At 44.4% G+C, this 15,163-nt stretch overlaps 1 protein-coding gene across 6 annotated transcripts in view; it reads right to left on the minus strand.

The window, feature by feature from the left end:
* LOC135528253 (rap1 GTPase-activating protein 1-like) overlaps window positions 1–15,163 on the minus strand; it is an 88,306-nt gene that overhangs the window by 2,780 nt on the left and 70,363 nt on the right. For 5 of the 6 annotated variants that reach the window (XM_064957212.1, XM_064957211.1, XM_064957214.1 and 2 more), the window contains 18 exons: window positions 15,024–15,127; window positions 14,093–14,171; window positions 13,917–13,970; window positions 13,719–13,802; window positions 12,163–12,263; window positions 11,926–12,055; window positions 11,238–11,393; window positions 11,045–11,116; window positions 10,847–10,933; window positions 10,416–10,553; window positions 8,243–8,374; window positions 6,855–6,932; window positions 5,552–5,661; window positions 5,264–5,383; window positions 1,003–1,141; window positions 806–917; window positions 402–481; window positions 98–145 (listed from right to left, as the gene is read on the minus strand). In XM_064957212.1, coding sequence (XP_064813284.1) covers window positions 137–145; window positions 402–481; window positions 806–917; window positions 1,003–1,141; window positions 5,264–5,383; window positions 5,552–5,661; window positions 6,855–6,932; window positions 8,243–8,374; window positions 10,416–10,553; window positions 10,847–10,933; window positions 11,045–11,116; window positions 11,238–11,393; window positions 11,926–12,055; window positions 12,163–12,263; window positions 13,719–13,802; window positions 13,917–13,970; window positions 14,093–14,171; window positions 15,024–15,127 — 1,785 coding nt within the window. In that variant the 3' untranslated portion in view covers window positions 98–136. The remainder of the gene's footprint in view (window positions 1–97; window positions 146–401; window positions 482–805; window positions 918–1,002; window positions 1,142–5,263; window positions 5,384–5,551; window positions 5,662–6,854; window positions 6,933–8,242; window positions 8,375–10,415; window positions 10,554–10,846; window positions 10,934–11,044; window positions 11,117–11,237; window positions 11,394–11,925; window positions 12,056–12,162; window positions 12,264–13,718; window positions 13,803–13,916; window positions 13,971–14,092; window positions 14,172–15,023; window positions 15,128–15,163) is intronic. The other variant, XM_064957210.1, reaches the window with a different exon arrangement.

The raw sequence follows: 15,163 nt of genomic DNA on the forward strand, positions 1-15,163 counted from the left end.
AGTAACCTTTAAAATATCATTGGCAAACTTGTTCTATGTGCACTTATGGGTACTTATTGGAGAGAGAGACTCAAGACAGTATAAAGAAAGGGCTAACCTGCAGATGGACATCCAGGAAACAATCAGGTGGGAGAGGCTAACAGTTCTGGACAGGAAGGGCACACAGACAGAGATGCACAAAGAGAGCAGGGAAGAGTTACACAACAACAGCGGTAGCCACAGCACACAGCACTGATAGAACAGCAGATCAACTACAGTACAACTGCTTCAGAAGTACAACGACATCAGAAGTTACAATACCAATGCATACAGCACATAACAGAAGAATCATTCATGCAAAGGCAGAGAGCATACATCCATGTAAAGTGTCAGGCCCCGACTCGGGATGGAGGATTTCTTACCGATGAGGACTGGTGATCCTGTGGCCGGTCCAGTTTGATACGGATATCTGACCCTTTACCCCCATCAGGTTTACCAGGACCTGGGTAATAAAACACGTGACCTGAATAGTGAAACTCCAGGATCAGGCTGCCCTATGTGAGACATATAGCCCTTTCTGATTCAACACGGCTATAAATCAGATATTCCTACATCATCAAACTGACGAATGTTGACCTTAATTTAACCAGGTAGGTCATTTGTTTGGATCTATTAGGAAGACCTCTTTTACAAACACGACCTGGCAAGCAACTGTAATTGACTATCCTCATATGTACCTTATGCCCTCTTTTATGTATTTCCTCAATCTCCACCTTGCCCCCTAGTCCCCAGGGCCCCTTCTCTCTCTCTCTCTCTCTCCTCTCACCTGGCGAGCAGCCTCGGCTGGTGGTGCTCGTGCTGCTCATACTGTCCTCCAGCCATGTGCTGTAGGTTAACGAGTCCCGCTTGTGGGGCGTCCCCGCTGAAGACAGGCTCTCCTGGGGAACACATACATGCTGGCAGTTAGATGCATGGCAAAACACACACAAACATTAGCATACACACACACACAGGCACACTCACCATGCCAGTGTCGTAGTCCTCCATGGCCTCTGTCTCATTCTCCTCCACCACACTGGCGAAGCTGCTGGCGTTGGAGGAGGAGCGGGAAAGGTCGTGACCCTCAGGGATAGACTGGGCCCTGTTGTTACAAAGAGCAAACCTACACCCTGAGTCAGCCTGCAACACTATGACAGGACCATGACTGGGTTATTGATACACCAATAGGACTATACAATGAGTTACACATAGCCTGTCTAGAGAAGATGTGCATATTTTATTGGCGCAACGTACGACGGACATGTTTTCTGTTTGATCCCACAGTATTCTGTAAGTTTGTGAATTTTGCAGCAAAACCGTATTTATTTTCAAATATTAGTTAGGTGAACCCTTTCCGTAATACCCAAGACCCGGAGACTAGCACTTTACCTGAGGGTGCGGCTTTGCCTGGTGGAGCTGAAATTAACATTCTCGAGGCCATCAAGCTACTAACGCTACACTCGGAGTTAGTTGAAATGAAAACCGAGGTAGCTGCTACGATTGAGGTTCCAATACAAGAGGTTTCTGATACTTCAAAAGCATATTTAACTATCCTGCGAAACGAGACGGTGTCAGCTATCACATCACTCAAAACAACAACAGAGTTGCACACTATGACGATTGCAGCACTGGAGACCTCCACTACCAGTGTCTCTGACCTGACTACCAACCTGGAGGCTGACGTGAAACGCCTGACTGTGGATCTGAAACAGGAGAGCTGTGTGAGGATTTCCTCCTGGCAGTAACCCGGAGACTGGTGTCAGTCCCAGAGTCAGCGGAAATGCCTCGCGCCACGGATTTGTCTCCGGGCTGCTGAAAGAGGTTCTCGCCATGGATGAGAAGCCCCTGATTGATCGTGCCCACTGGTCACTGCGGCCAAAGCCCCGGGACGGTGAGAGGCCCTGTGGCATCATTCTTTGCATGAGAAGATGGAGATTCTCTGACGAGCCTGCAATACCACTCTGAGCTTTCAAAGACAGAGCTTCTCTATCTACCAGCACTACTCCCCCACTGTGTCCAGGCAGCGCACAGCTTTCAGGCCAAACAAATACTACGGGACCATCCAGGTGTGAAGTACAGACTGCGATTCCCGGCCCGTCTATGGTAAAGGTAAATGGATGGTACAGACTACACCTTTCCATTCTCCACAGGAGGCTATGGCTCACATTCAACGTCACATCAAGAAGTCTTGAATATGCTCATAGATCAGGAACTGTTGTTCACTAACTGTTGATAGTAAGTAGCCCACCTGTGGTATTCTTATGTTTAGTTATACCTGGACTATTCCTGTATAGTTTGGGAGTTGACGAACCCACTCAGGTTTATTTCATGTGATTTAATATTTTGGTCCAGTGTGCTTGGGTTTATGTAATTCCTTTGTTTCCATGCTGTCTCATTGACCTATTGAGGGGGAGGAGGTTGAATTGTTTAGTTCTAATGCGGTCTTCTTTTTAGTTGATTTTCTGTCATTTTTACAAGTATCTTACACTGTACATTATTGCTCTGAGACAAGTTATCCTGGGGCTTTGGGTATTCATTGCTTTTCCACTCTACGCTCTAATGGCAGGGTTGTATAACGGGAATGCTCAGGGTGGGCAAAATAATACCATCAAGTACATTTCGTGGAACATCAAAGGGGCTAACAACCCTGTGAAACGTAAGAGGGTGCTGACACATTTAAAGGGTTTGAAGGCACATTTTGCATTTCTACAAGAAACTCACTTGATGACTGGTGAGCAATGTAGGATTCACAGGGACTGGGTTGGCCAAGTGTTCCACTCTAACTTTCATAGTAAATCAAGAGGTACTGACATTTTGCATGATAAATGTACTCCCTTTGTAGCTTCTGAGGTTATTCCTGGTCTTAAGGGACAATACGTCATTGTAACTGGTAAACAGTTTTCTACCCTTCTTGTTTTGGCTAGTGTTTATGCCCCAATTGGGATGATACAAGTTTATTTTCTACCTTTTTATCTGCTATACCCAATTTAGATTCCCATTTGATGATTTTAGGGGGGATTTCAACTGTACAATATCCCCAGTTCTTGACAAGTTCTCATGAAGAACTACATGCCCATCTAAATGTGCCCTACTTGTTCAATCTTTTCTGCAGAAATATGCTCTGTGTGAGGCCTAGCGTTTCCTACACCCTACAGATAGACAGAATTGTTTTTTCTCTCATGTTCATCAAACATACTCCCGCACTGATTACTTCTTTTTGGACAAAACACTTCTGTCTAAATTTCAGAGGTGTACTTATGAGAGTATTGTTATTTCTGACCATTCACCATTACTGCTTGAGCTAGAGTTACCCCAGTAAACTCCTATATGTTATCAATGGTGTCGTAACTCCATTTCACTCTCAGATAAGGAGTTTGTCAATTTGATTTCTGCTGAAAACCCCAGGTATGTCCTGCTCTTCTATATGGGAGTCCCTCAAAGCATACCTACGTGGCCAAATTATTTATTTTACAGCCAAGAAAAACAAAGCTCACTCTCAGCGGCTTCGAGATACGAGCGAAGCCAAGGCTACATTGGATGTATGCTACAGATCCTTCCTATGACCTATATAAAGAACACCAGCTACTCCAATCTGGATTTGACAAGGTCTCTACCAGACAAGCTGAACAATTGCTTAAAATGTTTCTCTGATATATATGGCACTGTAATAGAGCCATCTCCCCTTACAGCCCTTTTTGGAGTACTGCCCATAGGTACCCCCCTGTCAAGAATTCAGTCAGTGTTGCTCTTACAACTCTTTAGCTAGACGGCTAATACTACAGAACTGGTAGATGGCAGCTCCCCCATCGTATAAATATTGGGTGGGAGATGTGTTGTGCTCTCTGAATGTATTTATTTTTCAATTCAATGCACGTGGAAACTCCAAACTGTTTAATGATGCTTGGGCTTCATTCCGGTCTTACTTTGAACAGTCCACTCTCAGATGGCATTCTTATTAAAACAAAAACAAGTCCCCCCTGTGACTTACTGGTTGGAGGAGCATTTCTTTGTGTTTTTGGGGGAGAGGACATTGAGGTTGGTGATGTGCCTATTGATTCTTATTGAACGTGACTTATGCGTGCCTTATTCCTCTTGCCCTGTTAGAGCCTAAAATGTGAGCTTGTATTTCCCTGTTTTTTAATATGTTTACACTTACCTTGTATAAAAAAAATTAAAAACTTGGAAACTTTAATTTTGGTCCAGTGGATGGTCAGTCTATGGCCATTACTGTCTGTGAGTGTGAGTGGTTGCATTACTCCACCCATAATAGGCTGCTGGAAATCTGTCCTTTGGTCTGGAGTCCAAATTGCAGACGTTTGGTTCCAACCACCATGTCTTTGTGTGACGGGGTGTGGGTGAACGGATGATCTCTGCATGTGTATATCCCACCGTAAAGCATGGAGGAGGAGGTGTTATGGTGTGGGGGTGTGGGGTGCTTTGCTGGTGACACTGTCTGTGGTTTACCCAGCATGGCAACCCCAGCATTCTGCAGTGATATGCCATCCCATCTGGTTTGGGCTTAGTGGGAGTATCATTTGTTTTTCAACAGGACATTGACCCAACACACCTCCAGGCTGTGTAAGGGCTATTTTACCAATAAGGAGAGAGTGATGGAGTGCTGCATCAGATGACCTGGCCTCCACAATCGCCCAAACCTCAACAAAATTGAGATGGTTTGGGATGAGTTGGAATGCAGAGTGAAGGAAAAACAGCCAATAAGTGCTCAGCATGTGTTGGAACTATTGGAAAAGCATTCCAGGTGAAGCTGGTTGAGAGAATGCCAAGAGTGTGCAGAGCTCTCATCAAGGATAGGGTGGCTATTTGAAGAATCTCAAATATAAAATATATTTGGATTTGTTTAATAACACTTTTTTGGTTACTACATGACTCCATGTGTGTTATTCCATAGTTTTAATGTCTTCACTATTATTCTACAATGTAGCAAATAAAAATAAAGAAAACCCTTGAATGAGTAGGTGTTCTAAAACTTTTGACCGGTAGCGTAATTATTTCTTATTTTTTTGATTTTCAAGTTGAGTAAATTATTTATATTGTTTATTGTGTTGTCTTATTATGTGTGAAACTGAAAAAAAACAGAGTTTAAAAAAAGATGTACATATTTGAGGTTACTTTGGGGTACCTAAATCACATTGTCCAGGTGATGTTGAACTTTCATGTTGATATGACGATTACATTTTAATGTGAATGATCATATTGGCCTATATCTGTGATTGCATCTACTCACATGTTCTTTGTGGTGAGCACCTCTGGTGAGCTCTGATTGGAGGAGTTCTCAGACTTGGGGTCCTGAGTCGCGTGGCCACTGTCAGGTGTCTTCTGTGTGCCAGGTAAACACTCCCTGCTGCTGAGGGGGGAGGGAACAATGCTGAATAAGAAGGGCAGGAGGGTACATACCAACAAAGCGACAGGGCATTGGACACAAATACAGGGACGTGGTATCAGAGAGAAACATAGAGGCATAGTCACTAACATATCAAAATCATGTTTACAATAGTCACGAGTTCACACTGACATTTTCTCGTGGACTTCCTGGATGTTCTCGATGCCGATGGCACTGCTGCGCCTGGAGCTGAAGGGACCAGACTTCTTCCTGGTTGGACTCTTCCCAGGGATGATCAGAGACTGATAGGGCAGGGGTAAGAAAAACCAGTGAGAACCATGACATCCCTTCTATCACAATAACAGCCTATCAATAGCCCAACATGGCATCTGTGTCTACTGTTAACGGCTAAGCTTATTGCACCATTATGAGCTGTTCCTTTTTCTGTTAATGCTATTATGTTAGGTGCTATTATATATCACTTGTATTTTCAAAATGCCGTAGCTTTTAAGGTACAGGATCATCTTTGAACTAAATAGTGAGAGTATAGGCCATATACACAGGAAGAATACAAGAGAGTTCATGATTATTATCAGACTACAGAGTAATGGTACTTGGAGTTGACGCTAACACAGATAAGAAGACGTTAGAATATTAGGTTTAGCGTCAAGCCCCAGTGTGACTCAACTAGACGAGTGAGAGCAGAGCAGAGCATGAGATGAAAGATGGATTCTGGCACTCCAGGGCTTACCACTAAAATGTGCTTTCTGACTGAACGCTTTGTTCACTCAATCTCCCTTTGTAAGCTTTCAAAATAAGGACTTGAAAAATAGCTTTTATCTAATGTGAGCTTCAAAGAGCTTGAGGATCATTTCAGTTCTTTTTTTTTTGGGGGGGGGGAGGGTGTTCTCTGAACCATAAATATTCATAGCTTTAAACAAATGGAGAATTAGCTAAACCAGAATTACATGTTGAGCGATACGTGTGGAGAGTACAGAGGGGGAACACACAATACAATGTAACGTCAAGACAAGGAAATATGCAAGACAACACAGATCAGTGAGGTGAAGGCCAAGGGGAGGTGCTACAGCATCAAACTGACCACTTGTCTTTATGGAGTGATACAAAACCTTATTTGTGCGTTGTGTCTTCATCTGATGTTACGGGGATCAAAGACTAATGTAAAGTGTGTGATGTAGTTCAAACAGTTGAAAGAGACAAGAAACTTCACTTGTTTCGGTAAAGCTGTAGCTTAAAAATACTGTATGTGTACAATACTTTATAGATGCAATCTCCTGCTAAGAAAGTCATACATTTCATTAGACGAGGAGTCGTCCTTTTGCATTGATGGAGTGTTTGCCCTGGAATCCTAATGTTATGGTTCACTGATCAACCACAGGAAAAGTGTTTGGTCACGATGCGGTGGAGTCAAGTAGAAAAAAAGAGACAGAGGGGAAGAGTAGTAAGGAGGAAGTAGATATAATTAGATATGAACCTCTTCTACTGTTCCTATCCCTATGGCACTGCCTCGACGGCCATATTTACTGGGACTTTTCCCTGGGACAAGCAATGACTGAGTCAGAGAGAGAGAGTCAGAGAGAGAGAGAGAGAGTCAGGGAGAGAGAGAGAGAGAGAGTGTGAGTCAGAGAGAGAGAGAGAGAGAGAGAGAGAGAGAGTCAGAGAGAGAGAGAGAGAGAGAGAGAGAGAGAGAGAGAGAGAGAGAGAGAGAGAGAGTCAGGGAGAGAGAGAGAGAGAGATAAGAGAGTAAGGGGAGATAAAAAAGCAAGTTATATTAATAACACAAAATACATTAAAGCACATGTTCCAGCTGGAGGTTAAAAATCAAAGCGCAGTAATAAAACAGAGGCTGAGAAAGAGACTCTGGGCACCGTGGGTGTGACACAGGCAGTGAAGCGAAGAGAAGGACAGAAAGGAAAAAGAGGATAGAAGAACACAACAGTACATATGTTACAGGGTCAGAGAGTACAGCAGACAGGAACATGAAGAAAGCCTCCAGTGCTGTCACATACACGTTTGAAAAGCACTTGTTGTTTGTGTTACGCTTTGAATGATCAATAAGTCATATTGGGTATCATTGAGCCTGTCCTTTTGATGTGAAATCTTGGACTAACATTTGTGTGGCTTCAAGAGGCTATACAGTAGACAATGATCTTGTGAGTGAACAAATGAGCTTCCTCTTAGATTTGTTATAGAGGTGTTATAATGAATAAAATAACATCCTACATTTCATTAACAAAGTCAGTGTCAGTCATATACTACACCCCAAATATACAGAATTTCACATACAATATTGAAACAATCATAAACCAGAAACCCCCCCTTTGACAATGCCACTGGCGTGTCAGACATTCAATCTGTCTGACCAACGCCTCAGAAATACTCACCATGTGCGCACTAAAACATCACGTACACACTACATACTCCCCTTGAACTCTTATCACAAGCAGGCGTGTTCTCGATATAAGCATCACAGAGCATCAAGCACAAGCTGGAGCTGGCATGTACACAGAGCACACAGTGCAGGGAGCGTTTCAGATGCAATGCAGAGGCAGGAGATTTTAATAATGAAAACAACTTTAGAATGCATTCCATGTTAAAAGCACCTTTGATCCAAGGTAACTTACCGGACTACAAATGTCAACGCAAGGCTCAGTTGTGAGTGTCTGGCAACTCTAGCTTATAGAGGTTGTGTGAGTGAAGACTTATCTATTTCTATTGTGTGAGAGGTTAGTGAGTTAGGCAGGCGTGTGAAGAGGCAAGGAATGGGCTCTATCAAGGGTTTCTCAGGGAAGGGAGAGAGAGCGTCGCTCATCTCACTCAAGACCAGAGCTGTCAGTGGGACTGTTACTTTAGTGTACTTACTATCCCTGGGAATTTGGGACTCTCAGGTGGGTTGTGGGTAAAGTTGACGCTGAGACTAGTGGAGACAGTGAGTGGCTTCTTGAAATTGAGACCCATGGCATCCATAGACTGGCTTCTGCTGCGAATCACCCGCTACAGAGACAGATGAGGAGGAGACACGTTGAGCTGGGTCTAACACTGACTCTAACTAACTAACCACTTCAGAGAGAGAGACAAGGAGGAGACACGTTGAGCTGGGTCTAACACTGACTCTAACTAACTAACCACTTCAGAGAGAGAGAGAGACAAGGAGGAGACACGTTGAGCTGGGTCTAACACTGACTCTAACTAACTAACCACTTCAGAGAGAGAGAGAGACAAGGAGGAGACACGTTGAGCTGGGTCTAACACTGACTCTAACTAACTAACCACTTCAGAGAGAGAGAGAGAGAGACAAGGAGGAAAATGTTGAGCTGGGTCTCACACTGACTCTAACTAACTAACTAACTAACTAACTAACTAACTAACTAACTAACTAACCACTTCAGAAAGAGAGAGACAAGGAGGAGACACGTTGAGCTGGGTCTAACACTGACTCTAACTAACTAACCACTTCAGAGAGAGAGAGAGAGAGAGACAAGGAGGAAAATGTTGAGCTGGGTCTCACACTGACTCTAACTAACTAACCACTTCAGAGAGAGACAGATGAGGAGGAGACACATTGAGCTGGGTCTAACACTGACTCTAACTAACTAACTAACCACTTCAGAGAGAGAGAGAGAGAGAGAGACAAGGAGGAGACACGTTGAGCTGGGTCTAACACTCACTAACTAACTAACCACTTCAGAGAGAGAGAGAGAGAGAGAGACAAGGAAGAGACACGTTGAGCTGGGTCTAACACTGACTCTAACTAACTAACCAACCACTTCAGAGAGAGACAAGGAGGAGACACATTGAGCTGGGTCTAACACTGACTCTAACTAACTAACCACTTCAGAGAGAGAGAGAGAGACAATGAGGAGACACATTGAGCTGGGTCTAACACTGACTCTAACTAACTAACCACTTCAGAGAGAGAGAGAGAGAGAGACAAGGAAGAGACACGTTGAGCTGGGTCTAACACGGACTCTAACAAACTAACCAACCACTTCAGAGAGAGACAAGGAGGAGACACATTGAGCTGGGTCTAACACTGACTCTAACTAACTAACCACTTCAGAGAGAGAGAGACAAGGAGGAGACACGTTGAGCTGGGTCTAACACTGACTCTAACCCTAACTAACCACCTCAGTCAGAGTGAGAAGGACAAGCACTAAGCTGGTACTGAGTCTAAACCCCACCACTATAAGCTAAAGAAACATAGCGAGGAGAAAGACACTGGAAAGACACATAACCCAGTAAGTTCCCATCCAGCACTAAGGTAGCTGCAAAGAGAAACACTAAGCTTGGGGCTGAGTCAGTGTGGGTGGGCGGGTGGGAAGAGAAGGTGGGGCTGTAGAGCAGTGAGGGAGATATCTGCCTGCTTATGTGTCCCCACTAAACACCAGTTGGAGAGCATCCAAAACCAATGAACCCAGAGTAGCCCTGTAGAAGAGACCTGGCTGGAGGTAGAGACAGAGAAGCAGAGATAGAGCATCTGATGGAGAGAGAGAGATACACGAGTGTATGCCCATTGTCAGAACTAGTATTGCATGTATCTGGAAGGGTGAAACAGAGAAGGAGATAAAGCCAGCGTTGTCACAAACACAGGACATGCTGCAGAAAGAACACACTAGAACAGATGAAGCCTGACATTGAGAAGCTGGTGAGCCATTCATTCAGTAAGCCCACAGAACAGAGCAGCAGAGCACAGAGACAGAGCTGTTCCCCAGACAGACTAATGGAGATTGATCAAGCATTTTACTCCAGTGTCCTGGATTATTTATGGACATCACCAGACAGACAACAACCTGTACAACCAAGAGGGAACAGCAGAGAAATAGTGAAACAACTGTCACTATAAGATTGGAAAGGTTCTCTGTTTTAGTTTCACATTCAATTCAAACTGATTTGAACCTGCATTATGTGCATCTATAAGTGTATAACTATTGTCACAAGTGATATATTCAGGAACAAGTGTCGATGTGTAAAAACACAATAGTCAGTGTATACTACGCCTACTGCCCCAAGCCTTTTCCCAGCTGTGCCAGGTTACCTTAAAGGACTCAAAGAAGCCCCCTCCTCCGGACCCGTTCTCCAGCTTATCCTCGTCTCCTCCCAGACCCATCATGGCCTGGCTGTTGATGTGTAACTCCTCATACAGCGTCTCCAGCAAGGCGGACCGCGTGCGCTCCTGATCACACACACATAACCACGCATGCACGCAAACACACACGCACGCGCGCGCACACACACACACACACACACACACACACACACACACACACACACACACACACACACACACACACACACACACACACACACACACACCTAGTTAAAGTTACAAATTCCCAGAAAAGCAAGCATTCACAGATGATATGTAATGGTAGGTGTCATACCTTGGCAGAAAAACACTGAAAACACTGTCTGCCAAAAAAAACTGTCTGACATTGAAAACCATGACTGAGAAGGAGAATAACTCGCCTCCAGTTTGGCAAATTTCTCAGCTTTGCAGCAGGCATACTCAGCGTTGATGAGCTTAGTGAAGAGGAACTCCTGGAATTCTGGACCCTGGGGTAAAAGAGGAAATGGACTGAATGACAGACAAGATGATGGAGGAGGAGAAAACACTGAAGCTGACCGAAGGCCACCAGAGTTGGGATTGTAGTTGGACCAACTCACTTTTTTAAAGACAGCCGGGTCTGGCAGGGGAGGTCCAAAGAAAGGTACGTCATCTCGCGCTGTCACTGACACCTAACAGGTGACAATCACATGTGTCATGAATGGTGATAATGTGTGTGTGGTATGATAGTTTGGTGGGCGACATGAGACAGTCGATGTGTTTATTAGTGAAGATCAGGGACGGATACAGCACCTTGTACAGTACGTTGTCAGTACAGGCGTTCTCCACCTGCACCACTACGTAGGCATGGAGGAAGTTGGAGGCGATCATATCTGGTACGAAGGGTGTACTCTCCTCCTGGAACACTATGGCCACAATGTCATTCCCTATGTGCCTCTTCCTCTGCAACTGCAACACAACACAGCAACTTGTTTATAAAACTCTGCATTCAGATCACATGTAATGGTCAAAAACATGTCTGTCTGTCTGTCTGTCTGTCTGTCTGTCTGTCTGTCTGTCTGTCTGTCTGTTCTCTCACTCTCTCCGTCCGTCCCTCTCTCTCACAGCAGATGAGCCAGGACAAACGAACACCTGGGGAAAGGTTGCTGCTCCACCATATCAACTTGGACAAAAGCTCTGATTGGCTTTACTTTCAATCGGCTGCTCCCACTGCAGCTGGGGGCTCTGATTACACATTGTGTGTGTTCTTCCTGTTAACTTACGTTGTTTGTTTGTACAGACAGGCCTAAGACATTGTTTGTGTATGAGTCCTGATAAGGTGTCCGTCTGTGTTTGAGTTGTGACACTTGCCCTGATGAGCGAAGACTGAGAAAGTGACTCATGTAAAACGTGATCCATGACAGAAACTCAGTGTGATGATGACAGTCTGCATCAAATGTATAGAGCAGAAGAGGTAGAGCAGGCGAGGCTGGTACAGTACCTGTTGTGTGTCCCCCTCGGTATAAGGCAGCTTGGTGGACACATGAAACATGATCTCCTTGTTGCGGTAGTTGTGGTAGACGGACTCAGAGCCTGTCTGGCCGTGGGTCACGTCCAACCCACCACGAAACCTAGACCGATCGATAGGACCATTCAGTGAAACCTGCCTCTTTCTCCAATACACTGTTCAGGATATCCATACGTTTGATATTGAATGAGTATATTAACAAGTTCTTACCCTTTAAAGTCATGCAGCTCGACCTTCTCCCCCAGAAACTCTAGGAATTCAACAAAGGCAGGACTTTCGGCACTGTTTCCAAACAACTCTACTTCTGATGTCTGCAAACAAGGATCTTGTCGAGGTTACCGGCAGTCATACATTTGAAGAAAAACACTGCCATTGACCAAAGCACTATGAGGATTACATAACGCATTGTCGTGTCATATATATGAACGTCTCATGATGACATACTTGAGAAGATGTACGTTATTTGCTGTACTGTGAATACTATCATTATCATGGCTAATACAAAACTAGAATAATGAGGGAATAACAATAACACTTTTGTCCCTGATCCCAGAATACACAGAAAATAGGGAGATAAAAAGCTATCTATACTTCGGGATCCATCAACAAACACCAAGACAAAACACTGTCAACAACACTTGCATTAGAAAATCTATAGTGGCGCCTGACGGAAGTACCCTTAGCATCCATCAGCATAATGCCTGATTAGCATTGGGCTTAACTACAAAGGTACAGTACAGTGAGCATGGTCAATCATAATGTCACACCGTTCTCATTTAACACGGTTCGATCTCTAAGGTGCCTGGAGGAAGGAAGACCAAGCTTTCAATAAACGTATAGAGGATGAGAAGATCATGCGTTGAGGGTTATCACTCCTGGCTGTCAACTACACAGCACCGTGAGAGATGAGGAGACAGGAGAGGCCCTTCACTTTGACGGACGAGAGAAAGTGCTTTTGTCTCTCTAGTGAGTTTGTTTGTGCTGTGACTAGAGTGGCTCTGTGTGTGTGCACACATCTATGAGTGCAGTTGAGAGGGACCTCTCAGACCTTTGTGCATGTTTGTTTGTTTGCGCTCTCTCTCTCTCTCTCCCTCCCTCTCTCCCTCTCTCCCTCCCTCCCTCCCTCCCTCCCTCCCTCCCTCCCTCCCTCCCTCCCTCCCTCCCTCCCTCCCTCCCTCCCTCTGTTGCTTTTCTATGTGTATTCAATCCCCAGTGTTTCTCCTGCATGTTAATGTTTCTCTGGGTTCCGAGGAGATGGTTATTGAGGCCCCTGGAGCCCCTGTGAGATGGAGCCTATATGTGCTGAGTGTGGTCCTCTGCTTTAGAGTTTAAAGGTCAAGGATGTGGAGCTCCACTCCCTAGGCCCAATGAAAAGATACAAGGAACCTCTATTGAGGCTCCAGTAGCTTATCAGTAAACAATAGTGTTGTGATTGTAATGAGAAGGAATACTGAAGAGAAACATACAGTTGATTTAGGATTTGAGAGACTATGTGAATGTAATGAGGGAGGAGGATAAGCATTAAAGGGAAACTCCACTAAAACATATATTTTTAATTAGTCGACTGTTGATACAGTCACAAAATGTTGCTTAATCACCCTTTAAGCATGTTAATTTTCTTATGAGAATTGCAAGAGAGGGTACTCATTATAATGAATTCACGTCAGGACTCGGTCAGTAGTTGAGTTCGGCCTGATGATGATTTGATGTGCTCTGTATTTAGTCTTATCAATAGTTTTAACTGGTCTTGATGTATCAAGGCTCACCTGTCCAAACTTCTGGTAGATGACTCCAAACTTGAAGTTGTTGCTAATGACATGTTCATCAAAAGTGACGATGAGTCTTGAAGCCTGTTGACAGATCACAGATTGAATGAATAGTCAGCATCAGACGTTAACTATCCATGTCAAAGGTTCTGTTGTTAAATATCTCAGAAGTAGAACACTTCAAAACACAAGGCTTACTTTTGGGTAAAGGGCAGGAAAAAAGCGATCCACATTCACTTCTTCACAGACAAGCTGTCAAAAAGAAGACACATGAAATCATGGACGCTTTCATCAAGTGCCATTATGATACTATTATGACACTTTTCAACTTTTGAACATGTGTTTTGATAAACTGTTCCTAACCATGCTCTCACCTTGGCCATCTGCACCACGTTAGGGAACTCCGTGAGACAGGATATGGGGATCACATCATGATAGGTCTTCAGCTTGGTCCTGGTGATGACAATCATAACAACATGTTCTTACGATGATCATAGTGATGCAACACTTCTGTCCCTGCGTCCGTATCCCTCCACCCACTCACTGACCTAAATAGTCCATCTGTCACATCATGCGGATGAGGAAATGACAGTGTGGTGTTTTCACTCTCCCTGGCTTCATGACTCCTATGATAAGACTATCAGTTGGAGAATGGGATTATCACCACACCAGGGAACGACTTATATAAACACTGGAAGTGAATGGACATTCTAATTTGAGCAACTTTCCATTGATTACAGCAGAGCTACAACTGTAGAGATACAGAGTTCTGTAAACAGAATCAGTATGTTTACAGTCTAGTACTGTATGTACTGCATGTATACACAGTGTCCTGATAAAGAACGTAGGGATGGAAGGGGAGGAGCTGAGAGGGATGAGAGCCAGCAGAGAGAAGGATGTGATGATGATGATGATGCTGCTGCTGGTGGTGATGATGATGGTGGTGGTAGTGGTGATTGTGATGGTGATGATGGTTGTGGTGGTGGTGATGATGATGATGGTGATGGTGGTGGTGATTGTGATGGTGATGATGATGGTGATGGTGGTGGTGATGGTGGTGGTGATTGTGATGGTGATGATGGTGGTGGTGGTGATTGTGATGGTGATGATTGTGATGGTGATGATGATGGTGATTGTGATGGATGATGGTGGTGATGATTGTGATGGTGATGATGGTGGTGATTGTGATGGTGATGATGATGGTGGTGATGGTTGTGGTGATTGTGATGGTGATGATGATGGTGGTGATGGTTGTGGTGATTGTGATGGTGATGATGATGGTGGTGGAGGCTAAGGTTGTTTTACCTGAGCATGAGGCGAAGGTGTTCCTGGTCTCCGATCTCGTCATACTTCAGGGAGAACACCAGATGTCCCAGAGCTCCGTCCACTGAGTAGTAATTAAAGTGCTCCTGGTGACGCAGCACAAGCATACAGTCAGCCGAAGA

The sequence above is a fragment of the Oncorhynchus masou genome, chromosome 33 (genome assembly GCF_036934945.1).
Source record: "Oncorhynchus masou masou isolate Uvic2021 chromosome 33, UVic_Omas_1.1, whole genome shotgun sequence".
In the NCBI taxonomy this organism is placed as follows: Eukaryota; Metazoa; Chordata; class Actinopteri; order Salmoniformes; family Salmonidae; genus Oncorhynchus; species Oncorhynchus masou.